Here is a 19,784-nt window from a genome sequence, read left to right on the forward strand (position 1 = left end):
AATCTCATGAATCATACCCCTTGCGCGCACGTAAGAGATGGACCAACACCTCATATTTAGGAACTACTAAAGTGTTGTGCTATATAAAAGTAATGGATTCATTTCAATGTGAAATATAATGCTGTTTAACAACATTTTTATTTTTAAGGGATAAATTTTAGATGATCGTATCATATTCATCCTTTAATCATTTTGTGTGATTTCAAATATCTCGGAAAGCTCTTACGAAGAAGAACGTATTCCAAGCATCATCCTTTACACGCCGCAATATTTATCTACTCAAGTACGGCTTAAAATAACTTGACAATATCTGATTTTCATGGACGGAGACGTGTGAAAGGGTAAAAAGTAAAAACTCATCTGAGGACGAATACAAATTCCTCCACTTTCCCTGCCAAAAAAAAATAAAATTCCTCCACTTATTTTTTCATGAAAATTATCCTCCACCAGAAATGCAAACTACAACAATCACAAATAAAAAAGAAAGAAAAATTCTGCTTTATAAACAGATTCATTTCCCTGGAGTTTTTGTATTACAATGGAAGCCTAATATACATGAAACGAATCACAAGATAAGGCCCAAAATTGGTTCACACAGATTATGATGGCAATGTCCAAGATTATAAGTAGGTAAATTAAATGAGGAGTGGATTGTTAGTGGAAGATGATATCAGCAAAATTAACTAAAACTTGATACATAGGATTTGATGATGTAAGTCCTTAAAGGAGAGTTTGACACATAAGTTATCATGATGTTAGATGTACTTTATTTTAGTATAATTGTAGATGAAAATCGATTTTCCATTTCAACGTAGGATGTAAGATTATTTAACAACATTTTCACTTTCGAAGGGACAAATTTTAGATGATTTTGTCACATTCATATCTTAACCATTTTGTATGATATCAAGTATTTCGGAAAACTCTCACTAAGAAGAATGTATTTCAACCATCACCCATTACGGCCCTGCAACGTTGATCCACTAAAGTACGGTTTAAAATGACTTGATAATCTAAAATTTTAACCCATATTTTTCAACGTCATTTTCACAGACGGAGATATGGGAAAAAGTAAGAAGTAAAAAAACTCATCTTAGGACGAATACAAAATTCCTCCACTTTTCTGAAAAAAAAATATTCCTCCACTATTTTTTATAAAATTTATCCTCCAAATGCACTGGATAGCAATTGTTGGGCCTCAAAACAACAGAAGCCTAATATATGAAACGAATCACCAGATAAGGCCCAAAATTTGTCCACACAGATTATGATGGCAATGCCCAAGATTACAAGATAGAAGCTGGTTGTTTATGTTAAATATATGATCCATTTGGGGCCTTACTCTAACACCTTAAGGTTTTAGATGAGCTGGTTACTCAACATGGTATGACGGGAGAACTAACGTTCGATTCCCAGCCACCCCAATATTCTCACAATTTATTGTGGACACTAAAGGCAAACCAAAGATGGGTGCCGGGATGATCTGGTTACTCAACGGATGGGTGCCGGTGTTCCACTCTTCGACCCATAAATGGGTTAACACCTTAAGGTTAAGATGAGCTGATTACTCAACAATTTATGACAGTCTTTTGTCAACAACACTATCTCTCTAATTTTAACTGTATTAATATTGTGGACCAATACATTCATTATTATAGTTATAAAAGCTATCAATAGATGGAGGCCTACATACTGATAAGTATTTTGTGTCGATTGAACAATCAACATTTGGATAGGAAGCACTCACCAGCAAAACTTTAATGGGAAAGTTCTGTTAAATTGGTTTGATGTGGACATACAATCCAACAAGCTCTGCTAATCAGCTCTATAATGTTATGTACTTCTCACATTTCAGTTACTTTTCAGACATTCTCATACATTTACATTGTCCATGCACTGCACATTCCCAGCTCTATAATATGTCCAACCATCATTATGAATATGAACCCCATCTATAATTTGCATTGATGTTTTATAATTTTTGTTCTGGTCTTGTTACTTCACATAAAATCGCTGTTTTCGTAACATTAGTTGTTTGTGATCTTTATAGTCCCTTGGCCTAGAATGATAATAGCTTCGATATTGAGTTCAAAGTCTGCTATACCAGTCTTAATGATGCATTTCTGGGAGCGTCATTAACTTAACAATCCATATATAATCTTTATTATTTTCAAGTTTTACTAAATTATGCTAATGCTGACTGTATAGAGTATTTATTAACATATCCGGACAGCAAACTAGCTCAGATTTTCTTTGGACTATGCACAGAAGTTGATCCCACCATGAAAATCATGCTAGCTCCGACGACCAATAGGCTTGCAGGAAACTGATTGCTGATATCTACGGACCTCAACAAAAACTGTAATGAAAGTAACAGCCTTTCAAAGTAAGCATCACATACATAAAGTTTGTAGATTTGGACTATATAAGATGATATCACAATAAACATTAGCCAAAATTATGAATTCTTTGTGGATGAAAATACTTCAGAGTTGGAAATTTCATTCATCTGGCTAGCTCTATCCTCTCATCTCTTAATGCACACCACCACTACCACACAATATTTCAACCAATAATGCCTAGACTACCATTCACCATTCTGAATCTACGTTACATTTGAAAGGTGTCTTTATGTTACTAAACGGGGTTTAGGACTTAAATTTGTACATCCGTTGTACAGAATTTGTCCTCAGTGTCGGAGTCTTGAAATATTAAGTGAGTACTATTACTTATTGCTCAGCACAATCCTGAGCACAACTGCATGTGAAGCTGCCTAGCTTTTGCCTGTCATCATTGACATGATGGAGACATGAACATGTTTAAGATTCTCCAGACACTACTATGCTGGACCTTGATCAGAATTCTACTGCACCAACTACTAATGCTACAATGTTCACTAAGAAAGAAGGGGTTCTTACTAATGCCATGAAGAGGACCGGTGACTGGTTTGTTTCTTGATTCTTAGTTTTTTCCTTCATTAAATTTAGAAGTGTTACATATACTTTTGTCTAGAAATATATGTGACTGAATACAAAAGACTATGAATATGTTTGAGGTCACGACTTTGAAACTTGACAGGATTTTCTCCCAAGAGATTCCCAGTGATGTCACAGTTCGCGCAGGGGGGAATTCCTTTGCATTGCACAAGGTACAGTCTCAGCTCGGGTTATTATGTATTCTTAATCTCATAGAATTCAAAAGGCCTGTACCTCGTCTTTTCAGTGTACCAGTATCTCACTTTTGTAGTTTGAATATTCTAATTCAAATATAGTATCGACATAAAGATTTGATAAGAAACTGTCGTCAACACTTGTTTTGGTTATGAACTGCCTCAACATCTTTTTCTTTGATTTATTTTCATAATATTCCTTGCATAATATGCAGTTCCCATTAGTCTCAAAGTGTGGATTCATAAGGAAGCTGTTTACAGAATCTAGTGATCCGGATCTTTCTGATATTGAACTTCCTGATGTTCCTGGAGGAGCAGAAGCATTTGAACTTGCAGCAAAATTTTGTTATGGAATCAATTTTGAAATAGGGACAGAAAATATTGCTGCTCTCAGATGTGTGGCTGAGTATCTTGAGATGACAGAGGATTATGCAATCGGTAATCTGGTTGGAAGAACCGAAGCCTATTTGAATGAAGTAGCACTAAAAAGTCTAGGAGGGGCAATTTCCATTTTGCATGCCACAGAAGAGTTCCTTTCTATAGCAGAGAAAACTAAATTGGTGAACCAGTGCATAGATGCAATTGCACTTATGGCCTCTAAAGAAAGCCGATTTAATGCATCTGGTGGATCTGAGAATGCCATGGATGGTGTTTATTCTTCTTCATCTCATTCAAAGCCCATAGATGATTGGTGGGCTGAAGATTTAACTGTTCTTAGAATCGATATCTTCCAAAGGGTTCTGATTGCAATGATAGCAAGGGGGTTTAAACAGTATGCTCTTGGTCCTATACTAATGCTTTATGCCCAAAAATCACTTCGAGGTTTGGTGAGATCTTACCCCATATATTGGTTGATTTGGTATATCTGAATGTATGTGCAATATAAACATATGAAATACCTTTCACTGCAGGAAATGTTTGGAAAAGGAAGGAAGAATATGGAGCCAAAACAAGAACATGAAAAGAGAGTTGTCTTAGAAACAATTGTGAGTCTATTGCCAAGGGAGAAGAATGCGATGTCAGTTAGTTTCCTTTCGATGCTCCTTCGAGCTTCAATATATCTTGAGACAACAGTTGCATGCAGGCTTGACTTGGAGAAGAGAATGGGCCTTCAACTTGGACAGGCTGTCCTAGATGACTTGTTGATTCCATCCTTTTCCTTTACTGGAGATACATTGTTTGATATTGACACTGTGCAGAGAATTTTAAACAATTATCTTGAATTTAAGGATGAAGTAAATCGTATGGGGGACTACAACGCAGATGATCAAGAGTACATTTTGCCGCCTCAAAATGACATGGAGCAAGTTGGAAAGCTAATGGAGAGTTATCTTGCTGAAATAGCTTCTGATCGTTCCTTAACAGTTTTGAGGTTCATTAGTATTGCAGAATGCATTCCAGAACAAACACGTTTAACAGAGGATGGAATGTATCGAGCCATAGATATCTACTTGAAGGTGCATTCTCCTATTTGAACAATCTCTTATTGCTTTCTGTTCAAAGTTAAAACAGCAGTAACATAATGATCTTGCACTCGAAGTACAAAGTAATATGAAATTAGCAAACAAAAAACAGAACCTGGTAAAAAAATTGCGATTAGTCAGATATTTTGAAACGTGCTCCACCTACTTGCTGCATGGCTTTTGACATTTGATTTCTTTTGAGCTTCATAAGAGATTTCCAAGTAATTTTGTAGGGGAAGTCTGGTAATTGCAGATCCTGCTTTGTTCGATAAAATAGTGTCTTATGTCAGTTTATTGATTTCTACCGGATTAAGTATGTTAACCAACTCATCTGGCACGCTGGTAAAGAACTATAACATCATAGGAATTCAAATTTAACATCAAACAATAAAACACACTTTCAAGTTTTTGTGACTGCTAATGAAACTTGTTGGTTACCTAAACAGATATGATTACCGACGTTTTTTTGTTAACAGGCTCATCCAGCCTTAAGTGACCTGGAGAGAAAGAAGGTGTGCAGTGTGATGGACTGCCAAAAGCTTTCGCGAGAGGCTTGTGCTCATGCAGCTCAAAATGACCGCCTTCCTGTTCAAACAGTTGTTCAAGTCCTTTACTACGAACAACAACGCCTTCGAGAAGTGATGGATAGCAGTACTCATTCTAATGCAGAATCTCCTTCTCTGGCTCCCAAGGCAAATGCAAGCCCTGCAATTGTCCGCTCTGCATCAACTGATGAGTATGCCAGCCTGCGAAGAGAAAATCAGGACTTAAAACTAGAGCTGGCGAAAATGAAAATGCAGCTGAAAGAACTCAAGAAACCAACTGCAGAAAGATCATCTCCAAGTACTCCATCGGCTGATAAACCTCCTCTGCCTAAAAAGTCTTTGATAAATTCAGTTTCTAAAAAGCTTGGGCGGCTTGGTGCACTTGTGCGTCCTGACGTATTGACATCTTCATCCAAAGGCCGAACTAAACCTGGTAAAGATCGAAGGCATTCCGTATCTTGAATAACCAAACCAAACATATCCAATATCCCATTCCGAAGCAGGGTCTGAGGATGGTAAGATGCAGGGCCTTACACTTGCCCCAAAAATTACAGGGGCTGTTTTATGTATCTTAAATCATTGTGTGCTTCATATATTTACATATATATTGTTCATAGAATTTATTCTTGGAGGTTTTATGATCCACGAAGGAAGAAGCTTTTTGTTCTTTAAAACCTCAACGTTTCATTATAGTAAAACTGGAAAATTTAAGGCAACCCATGTCTATATGACCTAGAGGATCAGCATACACAATATTCCTATCGCTCCGGTTTCGGAGTAACATTTCCTACATTTTTTAAGGAATAATGGTTCCTAGATTTTTTTAAGGAATAATGGTTCCTAGATTATTATCACTAATGAAATTAGTTTGAAGAGAATATCTAAAAATAAAAATATTTCAACTTGGATCCTCAACAGCTGGAATTTAAAATATATCTGGAAATTGAAATTCAAATTTAGTTAAAATTTTCTATTCCACTAAAAATTTGCTGGTATTAATGAAGATTCGAAAAAAGATCGAAGTCCCTACCGTACAACTATATATCCAACCATATATCGGTTATCATTAATTTCCTACCTTATAATTTTTAATATTCTTGATACACCTCCTCCACTATTGGCAGTGAACAATCAAATATGGGGTTAAATATCAAGTAGGTCACTTACTGCGTCCAAATGTTTCAAGTGAGTCACTGGTTACAAAACTGACTCAAATGAGTCACTCATTTAAATGTTTATATCAAAAATATCACTCTATCATTAGTCAAAATTCTTAAAATATTATATATTGAGTTTCACACATTTTTTATGAATGATATTACATCCAAATGAAAGATTCTGAGTTCTAGTATTTTAGATAATATTTTTAATTTTTTTAAAATTTATTTACTATTTATTTTTATTTAAATCAAATAATACAATCAAAAAATTAAAAATAAATAGTTGATAAAATTTTAAAAATCTAACAATATTATCTAAAATAGTAGAACTCGTAACCTTTCATTTGGATGTAATATCATTAACAAAAAATATGGAAAACTCGATATATAATATTTTTAAAAATTTCGACTAACAATAGAGTGATATTTTTGATATAAATATTTAAATGAGTGACTCATTTGAGTCAGTGTGGTAACCAGTGACTCACTTGATACATTTGGATGCAGTAAATAACCTAGTTGATATTTAACGATGCGGTTATTTTGAAGTGAACAATCAAACATGTGGTTATTTTGAAAACGAGTAATGCTAAAACTTCCTAATTGAGTATCAAAAATTATTCCAAATAATGTAATATATTTTAGTTGATACTTTTATGTGAATATATGGGTTTTTTTTAGTTGCTTCATATATATAATCAATTAATAAATGTCACGTGGGAATCATTCTGGGATTTAGTTTTAGTTGGGTATTCTAGCATTTTAATTTGTAAAATATTTTGGAGTTTACTTTTTTTTTTCGAACGATTTTTTGTAATATTATATGAATCAAGATAAACCGTATTTAAACGACATGCTCTGACTCAGTAGACATTTAAGCGACATGCGCTGACTTAGGAGACATAATCATAAATTCTCCTCCCGTGGGATTCGAACATGTGACCAAGATGATAGTTATCCCCTCTTTAATCAACTGAGCCATTTATTTAATCAAGCTTTTAAAAGTTTTGATAGTATTTAATTGAAAATTTAAGAAAGTTTTAATAGACACTTTGAACTACCTTTTAAATGATAAACTAGCTCTATAGTCCGTGCGTGGCACAGACATTATCTAAAATATTACAATTTTTTTTAATTAATTTTGATGTATTTTTGGCATATTTAAAAATTTAAATTAATGATCAATACTGAGGATTACCAACCTTATTTTGCTCTGTGTTGTGTTCAAAAAAAGTTTCTAATGGTAGTTATATTATTGTCAACTTGCCTCTATAATAAAAAATTTTGTGTTGTATTGGTGGTAATTTTGTGTAACACACGTGCATAGTGTAGAGTATATAGTGTAGACTATATACTATCAACGTGACAAAATATATTTTGAACTGCAATATATGTTTTTTTGTGTTATATTGATAAGAATTTCATGTAATATTACACGTACATGATGATGTATATGTGATTATATTATTGTCTATTTTATAAGTAAATATTTGATATTTAAAGTATGTCATAAGAAATCGTATTAAATGTTAAACAATTTAAAAATGTTATATTTTGCAAGTGTACCCTAAAATTATTGAGTGATGATTTCTTTTAAACCATAATTAATTTAATACATATTACTAAAAAATCGATGTATTTTTTATATTAATAATTATTTTAGATATTTAATTCTTAATTAAATTGATCACATTTTAAATTTTATATCATTAAAAATAACATATGTATACATATATGTGTAAGTGTGTGTAGCTATTAATTACAAAATAATTTATATGTTTTAATGAAAATTAGCTATTAATGGATATTAAATATGAAATAATAAATAGGACAAAGGTTAAAATAGTCATTTTACATTGAATTAATTGTCTCACCCAACTCTCCATTTGCTCTATTATATATATAATAGATTTTGTAAGATATCACAATATTTTATTAGATTTTCTGAATCAAACATAAATTTAAGAATTTAAATCAATGTAAGAGTATTTTCGGTGCATATCGATGGTGTGTTGAAAACGAGAAGAGCAAATGTATGATCACGCTTAATAGTGTATGTTCAAAATATATAATTGCACGATCACGTCACTCGATTTCATGATAATGTCAAAACTGAAAAATATAACACTGACTTTGACGATCAAGAAAAGAGATATTGCATGCTCATACTTCAGGCTGTATGACCAAGCTGTTTTTAAATATTATTTATTTTTAATTAGAATTTGTTTTATTTCATTTTAGATTTGTTCTTATATAAGATGTAACATATTATAGTCTTATATTGAAATTTAAACCTAATATTTTTTTCAAAAATTAGCGTTTTCTTCTTTTTCGCTTCCGTACTACGTCAACTGGCATCGGAGCGTACTATATTCTGTCTTTTCTTTAACTGATTCAATACGAGAAAACCAGTTACCAAAAAAGATCTTGTAGAGGTTATATCGGATTTTACCGCGACTATCAAGGTTTTGACATACAAGACAACTACATTGATGGAAAAAATTGAATAACAATAAATAACGTATTGGAATCAAGTCCCTCAAAGTGAAAACTATCATGTTTGTGAGAAGTCTGGATTGAAGGCAAATACAAGTAATAGTATAATAATAATGATTATATAGAAAAGGCTGACATACCATTATTCTATGGGACTTTGGGGGTTAAGAGTTTTTAAAGTGGAAGATTGATGTTGATAGATATTTTAATGTCATGGAGGTTCCAAAAATTAAGCAGATTAAGATGGTCGTTGTTCGATTAATTAGCGCTGCTTCTATATGTTGGGGTAAATTTGTTATAAAGAGAGAGAAACAAATGAAGAGACCGGTTAAAACATGACGGATGACGAAAGAATTGATGATAAAGAGGTTTTTACTGGTGGTTTTGAGTATAAGACACATATTGATCACAAACAAGAGGATAACATAACTCAATATTGTGAACCTGATCATGTTGGCAATGTATTCAATAAAAGTTCTCAACCAAAATTGTGTAGCTTGTTGAATGTGAGATATAAAGAAGTGTTTGAATTTGATAATGCAAAAAATTTGAAAGGTATTGAAATAGTTGAAAAAGGATTTGAGATTACTGGTTCTGAAACTTGTATGTCTATTGATTCAGTAATAGTGGATGCGGTCAACGAATAAAACAATGTTAATGATGTACAAGAGCATCACTAAGGACACTTTGTGGATATTTATAAAGATGAGATCAATAATGACGATGAACATCTTATTAAATATTGTACAAAAGCTGTCCTTAGATACTTACAAATCGGTGGATGATTTGCACCATCAGATATTTATTCAATCATTATGTATGGTGAGTCCTCAAAAATTATATGATAGTGATATTTGTGAATATCTCAAGAACTTTAATTTGAAGGGGATGGTTAATAAAATCAAGTTGTCTCCAATAATTTATGTAGCACCATCTAATATTGTTTGGGATAATTCATTTGTTGTTGGAGAAATTTCGTAACAACACGAAATCAGAGGGTTGTTGGAATAATTGAGCGATTTAGGTATAATTGTGAGATTAGGGTTTATGAAAAAGAGAGGTTGGACTTGGGAGGTGTCTCAATTTGTCTCGTTGTATCGGATCCATTTGCCAAGATGCCTGCGTACCAATTTATATTGGATCAAGCCTACGCAGTTCTGTGAAATTTGGGCTTATCCCTAAAAGACTTTAGGGATAAGTTTCGTTTATGTGGTAATTACCGATTTTATCTGAGTTAATTTGAGCGTTGTGATATCTTCCTGATTTGAAGAATATCGTTGAGAAATATTTTCCGTTATTGATTTATTGAGATCGGTTCTTTCCTCATTTTAGAGAGAGGATAACTTGGGTCTTAAGCAATTAATTATTAAATAGAATTAATAATTAATAAATTATGCGATTATTAGAAAATATTGGCTATGCCAAAATGTGGCATAACAACTACCCCCGGTTCTTCAGTGTAGCTTGCTGCAGTGGAGAACTAAGCATTCTTCGAACGCTGAAACAACTGAAAATCAGAACTTAGTACATAACATTGAGCACCTCCGTGCTCAAAATAATTATGCAAATGCACGTGCGAGACCATGCAAGATCCGAAAAAGATACAAATTTCCCTTGTGTGTGGTTGTGCGAGCACAAATTTATAAATCCATTGCGAACAATGATGTTAAGTTGGACCTTAGCGTACAGTACACACTTCAAGATAAATATAACAACCGATTGTAAAATTGTATTATTGAGGTGAACTGCTAGTATTATATGAATGTAACAAGATCAACAAACATGCCTTCAACAAAAGATAAGGTGGAACTCCCAACCTTCAATCTCTTTCTGCACTTAAGATAAGGTGAGCTCGCACCTTGAATCTCTTTCCATACTTGAGATAAGGTGAGCTCGTACATTCAATCTTTCCGTTTGTAATCTTTCGGCCTATCTAGGCGTAAGGTGTCAACAATACAAGTTCACAATCAGTAGGGTATATCATTCCAAGTGGTTATCTCAGCTACCCAACATAACAATTTCCATTCACAAGTTTGAAAAATATTTTTCGACACATATGTATTATCGCGACAGTATATGCAAAATATTTTAAACACAATTCAAACATAATAAATATGCCAATTTAAAATTGTCACGATATTTATTTCCCCGAAAATAATGCTCTTTATTAAACATTTTCCCAAAATTATGCAACTAGCATAAATATTTTATATTTCAGAAAGATGTTGCTTGTACGATCATCTAAAAATTCATAATTCTCTCAAATAAATATCACGTACGATATTTTCCCCAAAATATGTGTGTAGTCCAAAATTAGGATCTCACAATAATTTTACAATCATAAAAATACGTGACTCGCACTAAATATTCAAATAATAAATATTTTTCTGTAAAAATATATTAAAAACATAAATTCGCGTATGCATCACATGATACTCGAACAACAAATATATTTAATTGCAGGAAAAATTAAATAAAAATTCAGAAGACTTATCTTTGTATTTTGCCGAGCATTTGGGCTGAACCGGAAGGCAAGTCATTGTTTTTCTATTCTCCGATGGGGACTCCACTTTATTTTCCAATTTCCAGAAGAGTATGGCTTTGTATTTTTTTTGCTTTGATTTCACTTTGTCCACGTAAATCATCCGTTGGTCTTGAGATGACTTCATTCTTCTACCACGCTGAAACCTATTTTTTTTACTCTGTTCTTTGTTAGCAGCCGTCGTCTTGCTCTGCTTGTAACACCGTGCCGCTTTTCAACTCTGAAAAATTAATCATGTGGCTTTTTTTTACAGTCGACCCCCGTGTCCATTACTGTAAACCCAAAACCCGATGTGTATAATTTTTTGAATATTATACTTCCTCCACGAATAATGAAAGAGACCCCTCCTTCTAGGCCCAAATGTTGTTGGAGAAATTTCGTAACAACACGAAATCGGAGGGTTGCTGGAATAATAGAGCGATTTACGTATAATTGTGAGATTAGGGTTTATGAAAAGGAGATGCTGGACTTGGGAGGTGTCTCGATTTGTCTTGTTGTATCGGATCCCTTTGCCAAAATGTTTGCGTACCAATTTATATTGGATCAAGTCTACGCAGTTCTGTGAAATTTGGGCTTATCCCTAAGAGACTTTAGGGATAAGTTTCTTTTATGTGGTAATTACCGATTTTATCTGATTTTATCTGAGTATTGTGATATCTTCCTGATTTGAAGAATATCGTTGAGAGATATATTCCGTTATTGATTTATTGAGATCAATTCTTTCCTCGTTTCAGAGAGAGGATAACTTGGGTCTTAAGCAATTAATTATTAAATAGATTTAATAATTAATAAATTATGGGATTAATAGAAAATATTGGCTATGCCAAAATGTGACATAACACCATTGATTAACACTTATGTAAGTGAAAATTTTGTGATTGACATCGCTAATTTGAGGTACAAAGATATTGCGGTTCTTGATAATTTTGATATGCGTGCATGTCAGTTAGTATCAGATAGACCTATCGACATGATTTGAATTCATATCATAAAAGTAGCGAGAAGATAAATATCATGACTGAAATGGTGGTAGATGATGTGTATTTATCGGAGAACAATAGTGTCTTTTCATCATTTATATTTGTAGTTTCTGATCGTACGACAAATAAATTTAAAATTATCGAAGATGGTTCCATTTCTGTGTTGATAATGGTTAATCAAGATTGTGATGGACTTTGTCTAATTTGTTACAATATATTGATCTTGGCGAGTAGTTCCGGTACAGAATTCTATTAAAGGCTTTGTTTTTAAAAGTATCATTATAACGAGATAAACAACAAGTCGACGTAATTGTTATTGTAGTCGAGTTCTTCTGAAGTGTAAGAGTATTATGTATCAGAATTTTCGATGCATATTGAAGTTGTGTTCAATATGAGAACAACAAAATGCATGATAACGCTCAAGCGTGCGTGGTCACGCTGCTCAAAATATATAATGACATGATCTTGTCACATGATTCCGTGAACATACAAAAATCGAAAAATACAGCAGTGACTTTGAAGATAGTTAAAGAAGAGAGATATTGTATGCCAGGATGCATGATCACATTGTTTTTAATTATGATTTTTTAATTTCGTTTTAAGATTTTCTATCCCTATATAAGCAATATTATATAAAAAATATATTATAATTTTTTATTGAAATTTAAACTTAAGATTTTTTCTCTTATTTTTCTTGTAAATTCAAGATTTTTAAAAATTTCTCGTGTAAGAGTAATTACGAGAATTATCGCTTGTTTTTCCTAATTTTCAGCGTTGGGTAACCAATGTAAATTTACGAGACCTCAAAGGATTTGAAGCAGATTTTACATCAGCTGGATACACCGTCTGTATACAATTTAATGAAAGATCCAAATTATTAGTTAAGATCTGTTGAATATAAATTGAATTATAGTCTCTAATATTGTAAAATTCAAGGTGCCCTTTTCATTTACAAATTCTATGAAAATTGCCAAAACTATTGAGTTACTACTTTTGCCCACCTAAACATCAAGATAGCCAAATTCGTTTTGCAAAATATTTGTTCCGAAAAAGATTCGCCAGACGCTCTCGTATCTGGATGATTCGAACCATTCCTGTAATGGGCATTATAAGCTCCAAAAGCAAAGCAAGAAAAGCCAAATCAAAATGACAGGCTAGCATTAATTCAGGGAAAAAACCCTAAAAATAAAAAGTCTATTGTCAGATAGCGTGAGATTTAACAAGCATGTTTATCTATAAAAACAAGATGGCAAAGGAGTAATAAGGGCACAACGAATTTATTCACACACTATTTTAACATGAGGGGCCACACTTGTTTATATGGACTTGGAATCTAATGTCCATTAGGTGGCCGACATAGACATGTAATCTTTCTCAGTTCTGTTGGTCTACAAAATTATTGCTCTCATTTTTATAACTCCAGAGAGATTAGGAAGCGTTGAACTAGCCTATTTTATTAGTTTATGTTTAGTGTGTGAAAAGCAAAATGCTTAGTATTTGGACCAAACTCATTGTTATGATAGCTGGAACTAAACTTTAAAGTATTGCAAAGAATAATTACTTTTAGGAGTATAATCTTCAAGTGTTTTATTGATAACCTTTTCTGGCAGATTCCTCCCAACTTGTTCTTTGTTGAGTGTACTTTGTTTTAACCTAAAAAAGAATAACATTGTTGATTTGATTGTAAAGAGCTAATCGAACCTTGTCCAATCTTTAAGCTAGTGATGAGGATTATCCAATGCCTCTTTTTTCAGCGATATCTCTGGATGTCCGTTCGAATCGTGAAATTTTAATTCGGTTAATGTAAACATGAATGAGATTTCAATATGATAATGTACCAAATTCCATTCTCATTCTTGTTAACCAGATTCAAGATTGAAACAACTTTTTAATATTAGATCTTGTAAAAGGGACGGGATTTCAATTTGTTACAATATATTAACCTCCATTCTTATTCTTGTTAACCAGATTAAAATTTTACGATTTAAACGACTTTTTGATATTAGATTTTATAAAAGGGATCGGAAATGAGAATGACGAGATTTGGTCCAATATTTTCTTTAAAAAGATGAACAAGCTCAAATTTTTGGCAGGCCAACTGTATCAGGTCAAAAATGTAATGAAATTCATTTCATTCTAATGAGCAAACATGTCTGTCTATAAAGCTCAATGAAATATAACAGGCTTTTATGGAATGAATTTCTTTCGACCAAGAGCCTGGAAAACGAGAAACTAAACATCCCAGAAGACTGATAAACATGAACTATGGATCTAAAACACAATTAAGTAAAATAATCACAAAGATCAGTTAATTCTTGGATACAAGTCATAATATGTTGAAGCACCAAGCAATACACAAAGTTTTACTCAAGTAATATTCATACTTAAAACTTGGAATAACCAAGGAGGCTGCTGTAGTCTTTCTTGCCTCAGTTGTTCATTGTCATTCGTACCGATTTTTCTACCATTCATAAAACCCGGGCTCGAAGTAGGTACCTCAACAAGTCCCCAGTTATGTGCTGTTAGTTCTTTCTTGGTAAAATTATCCGTGATCCTCCGAAAACCATCGGAGTTATCTCTTCTTTTTACACCGCTAGAACCAGTTGAAGAAGAAGAAAAACTGAGTCCAGAATCTGAGGTTAGTGGTGTTTTGGCCTTCCTTGTCGGATTATAACTCGAGGGGCCTAATGTCAGCTCAATGTCACATTCATCTTCAATCTCGAGACCGCCATTGCAATTTGTGTTTGCATTGTTTTCTTGAGCAGGCTGCTCCGAATGAAGCTTCTGCATTGGTTGTTGATGAAAATGGTGTGAATTATTGTAGTAAAAAGAACTGTTTTCATCCTTAGACTTGTTCCATCTGTCCTGAGTCTTCATTTCACTTTCTTTGTTTCTTGGAATATTGTTCATTAGTAATTTTTGCACTCGATAAAGTCGATGAAGCTCATAGACCTGCATTACATAACAATCAAATCTTGATTCAGTACAGTCTTGTAAATTACATTATCATTCATAACTATATCTTTCGACAATCTGCAGAATTCCAAAGGAAGAAAATTACCTGTTCCCTGAACATTTCTTCGTGCTTCAACATCGCCATCTTCATGTATTCCTTATCACAAGAATTTTGAAACTTCTCCATCAATCACCTTACGTAGTACTGTTCTTCAACAAGCTGTACCGATGAAATCAAACGCGGAATTTCTATCAACACGAGGCTGCAGAATGAAGGGAGAAAGCCTTGAGAAATCGAGAATTATTAAAGCAAGGATGAAATTCACTAGGAGTACTAGAGAACAAATATTACATACTGAATAAACGCATCTTTAATTTGTTTGTTCGCTTGTTTTATCAGACCTCAGTATGTCATTATGTTTGGGCCACAAGAATATAATCATCTTTCAAATGAAATATCTGAGAAGGCATGGCATCACTTTCATCAGCTAGCAAAATGATACTTTCACATAACTTGGATCCTTGTTTAAGTTGTTTGTCATCAATTTCGGATCTTTCCATACACATACCACATATCTAGATATTTTTCTTGTGGCCATGCCTTTTCTCTCGTTAATTCATTCATATTTTATGAATGCGCCTTATTACAATAATATTGTCTACTTCGTAAAATGACTATAGATAGACAAAGGTTTCTCCTCCGTCAGATTGCAAAATAAACATGCTATCTATTCATATATCATCTCACAAACACACCATGCAAAAGTATAACAGCCAAACAAAATAACTTAAAAAACAAATAGATTTCATATACATGACGCATCCATTAATCTATCCAATTCAGGACAAAGCACGCCAGAAGTTGAAACTTTGACCTCTCTAGAGAAACTAAGAACTCGACCACTGCACCAACTACGTGTATCTGCAGACTACAAAGCATGTAATAGAGGATATTTACCTGTAACTAGAGCTTCATGCACAGAACTACAGAAGGACACAAGCGGCTACTCAGTGTTTTGCAGGAAAGGCTAAAACTTCATTTACAGCCTACTTTGTTTGAAATGGCATATTGCTCGACCTCCTTATATTCCTCTCTCAATATATATAATAGTGGAGTGGAGAACATATGATAAATTATTATACTGCTCGATCAGGAAGATTGCAAGATTCTGTTTTTATCGCACAGAAATCAAAGCATACTTATGTTGCGTTTTTTAGGTTTGAGGCATGCCTCCATATTCGAGGGTAGCAGCCAATGATATTCCAGTTGTGCCAAAAGAAATGCATCGGACAACTCCAGCACTGCAATTATATTTTATACAACTTCCTCTGCCCATGTTTGATTTTTATGGTTAAACTGACAACTACAATTTACATGTTATTTTTTATAATTTTGAAAATTTTAAAATATATTATAGTATTGGTTAAATAAAATGATAAATATTTTTTTTATTATTTTTAATTACATAGCATATGCAATTTACGTTCAAAACTTGCTCAACTTTACCAATAAAAGTCAAAGAAGCAAAAAATTGGGACGGAAATAGTATTACAAAAATTAAAATGTGAAAGGCCTAAAAAATGTACCAACCTATTTTTTACCTGAAATGATTACCGATAATAGTCGATTTTCTTTTAAAAAAATAGTTGATTTTTGCACAAAACTAGCCGTAACAGTTGGTCTGTTGGGTTATTCCTTAACGATTTCGTGCAAAATTGGTCAGAATTGATCAAAAATATCGTTAATCTTGTTTGAGGGTCACAGCCCAGGTCCCCGCTAAGGTGATGGTCCCAAAAAATTGATGTGTCACTGCCACGTATATTAATATGTGCGTGGATCTAGAGACACGTCATTTCCTTATCAATTTCATTAAAAGTAAAATTGATCATTAAAATCAACTTATATGAAATTTGACAATTTTTTCGGTCGATTTTCTAAACAGTGGATAAGAATTCAATAAGATTAAACCGACCAAGCAGGAGCTAAAAATCTCACATAAACTCTAAAACTTAAATAAAAAAATCTGAATGCCAGTCGATTCTGCTTCTGTAATCGTGTTATGTTCAAAGTAGTTTTTATTATTTTATCTAGTTAATTGATTGGCATACAAGTGTTGGTTGGAAAAATATTAATTACTATTACATAATGAATTTAGATGCAATGACCTGCTAAATTTTGTGTTTGTTGTTGAGATCTTTATAAATGAGAACTGTCATCTCTGAACGATTAACACAAAATATAGGAGTTTAAACATAGATGCGAAATGTGTGATGCATGATGTACAATGTACTATAATATCTTTGGAGGACAGATGTGCAACAGTACTTCTGCAGATAGATAAACAACAATCATGAATAAAACAGGTTAGCCTGCCAAAGTGTATCACATGCACCCCAAGAACTGCATAATTATTAAATTTCAACAGTTGTAGTTTCAATAATACATTATGTTTTCTACTATTATACAAATGTTACTCCTGATTTAATAATGTAACATCAATTATGGGGAGGGGAGGGACAGTAAGGTGAAATCAGCTGACAAACAGATCTGGACCGTACCTTTAAATCAGGTACTTCTTGGAATAGTCCAAAACTCAAGACTATCTTAAATACCCAAACATTTTAGATGCTTGATTGAGTTGTGTACAGTGAACTAGATAAGAGAATATAAGGATGCATTACTAGATCGGCTTATTAAACTAATCTTATTTAGTTTAAACTAAAATTGTTATGATGAGGTTTAATTGGTTAAATTAATTTGATCACCCACTCATCCACATCTATGTTGACCTGTTAACCAACATCCCTATTAAATGAACCATGTGAGTTCACTTTAGTTTACACTAATTGCATCCTACAGGACGTCAAAACGATACAAAAATAATGGGTTTGGTTTAACATTCTTGGTACACGAACACGAAAGTACGCGGATAAATTTAGTGTTGGTTTTGGATTTACACTTGGGTACACGACACAAAATGAAAGTATACGAAATAAATAAATATTTAAATAAATTTATTAAAATTATATGAATACATATATCTTACAATAATATTTTACATATAATATGTATATAAAATAGATTTAAATTTAAATTTTATAAGAATTGAATACATTTGAGTCTTTATGACTTATTAACTTAAGACTCGAATAATAAAAACTTAATATTTAAATATATATATATATTTTTTTCTTTATATTTATTATCAATTTTAAATTACACGAAACACGACACGAAATGTACATGAAATGAAGGTAAACGAACACGAAACGAAACGAATCCTTAACGGTTCGGGTTTGAGTTGGTCATTCATGACACAAAACACGAAAATACACGACACGAAATTTACGAAACGAACAAATTGTCAGCTCTAAAACTAATGCATGCTTTTTATGTTGGAAACACATTTATTTATAGATCATTTAATTAAATATCTGGCACGGTCATAGTCAAATCATAAAATTCACCCGTAAAATATGATCAAAAATTTATTTAATTATTTAATAATCATCGATAAATCACAAATCAGTAGTTTATCGAATTAGCCGTAGATACACAAGCAAGTACACTGATTTAATTTTTACTGAATTACAAGCAAAGTTTTATAAAGAGAATTACTGTTTGCTTAATTACTTTTTGGCAAAGTAGCTGAAGGGGGGACTGAAACTGATACTTTTATCATACTTTTACCTATGGACAAACAACATTTGTGAATTGATCATAACTGGAGTATGTCTCGAAGAAAGATGGATGGGAACAAATTATACTCCACATAATATATAATGTGCGTAAATTATTTATGTATCTCCTCGGAGTTATCTACAAGGACCACAATCTAAGGATAAGAACTCCCGTCGCATCAGTTAACTGTTTGTGCGTACATGTCTTATTGTATATTTCTCTGACATGCACATTGTGTGTGTAATGATATGTATATTTTGCTATTCCCTCTGTTCCAGGAGTAGTTTAGGTTCGGCAGGGCTGAGCAAAACTCATGATCAAAATTAAAAATATGAAGTGAACCGGTGTTACTTTGGTTCGATTCGGTCCAAATTTTTTAGAAATTCAGTTTATTTATTAGTTCCGGGCTGTATAGACCAAATTGAAAATCAGTATAAACTGATTCAATTTAAAATATTTCGGTTCGGATTAAATAAACTAAATCATACATACTATAAATTTAATATTATATATATTGAAATTTTACATATATCTTAAAAATTATTTTATAATATTTATTATTTAATTATATTTAAATATTATTAGAGTTCTCTATGTCACATTACTTTAATGATATTTTTAGACTTTACAATATTTGGTTTAATTTTAATAGATTTTTTTTAAAAAAAATTCTAGAACTGTTCGATCCGTTCAGTTCAAAACCGGACGGAACCGAATTATAACACAACTTTAGTTCGATTTGGTCAAGAAAAAAGAATATTTCGACTTTCGATCTATTAGACTCGGTCCGGT

General features: G+C 32.6%; 2 protein-coding genes across 4 annotated transcripts; one reads left to right on the plus strand and one right to left on the minus strand.

Annotated features, from left to right (window-relative positions):
- Nucleotides 1-1,943: 1,943 nt before the first annotated feature.
- Nucleotides 1,944-5,851, plus strand: LOC141662112 (BTB/POZ domain-containing protein SR1IP1). The gene is made up of 5 exons (XM_074469159.1): nt 1,944-2,945; nt 3,079-3,148; nt 3,385-3,996; nt 4,081-4,626; nt 5,109-5,851. The coding sequence occupies exons 1-5, from the start codon at nt 2,842-2,844 to the stop codon at nt 5,637-5,639; spliced, it is 1,863 nt and encodes a 620-aa protein (XP_074325260.1). The 5' UTR covers nt 1,944-2,841; the 3' UTR covers nt 5,640-5,851.
- Nucleotides 5,852-14,625: 8,774 nt separating this feature from the next.
- LOC141662113 (uncharacterized) lies at nt 14,626-16,603 on the minus strand. Of its 3 annotated transcripts, none has more exons than XM_074469160.1 (3): nt 16,269-16,603; nt 15,417-15,573; nt 14,626-15,307 (listed from the first exon to the last, which is right to left on the minus strand). In XM_074469160.1, the coding sequence occupies exons 2-3, from the start codon at nt 15,495-15,497 to the stop codon at nt 14,723-14,725; spliced, it is 666 nt and encodes a 221-aa protein (XP_074325261.1). In that variant the 5' UTR covers nt 15,498-15,573; nt 16,269-16,603; the 3' UTR covers nt 14,626-14,722. The 3 variants fall into 3 exon arrangements, with proteins under 3 accessions (XP_074325261.1, XP_074325262.1, XP_074325263.1); XM_074469161.1 differs by lacking the exon at nt 16,269-16,603 and adding an exon at nt 16,125-16,261; XM_074469162.1 differs by lacking the exon at nt 16,269-16,603 and adding an exon at nt 15,667-16,052.
- Between the last annotated feature and the right edge of the window lie 3,181 nt (nt 16,604-19,784).

Source organism: Apium graveolens, chromosome 5 (assembly GCF_009905375.1).
Source record: "Apium graveolens cultivar Ventura chromosome 5, ASM990537v1, whole genome shotgun sequence".
Taxonomy (NCBI): domain Eukaryota; kingdom Viridiplantae; phylum Streptophyta; class Magnoliopsida; order Apiales; family Apiaceae; genus Apium; species Apium graveolens.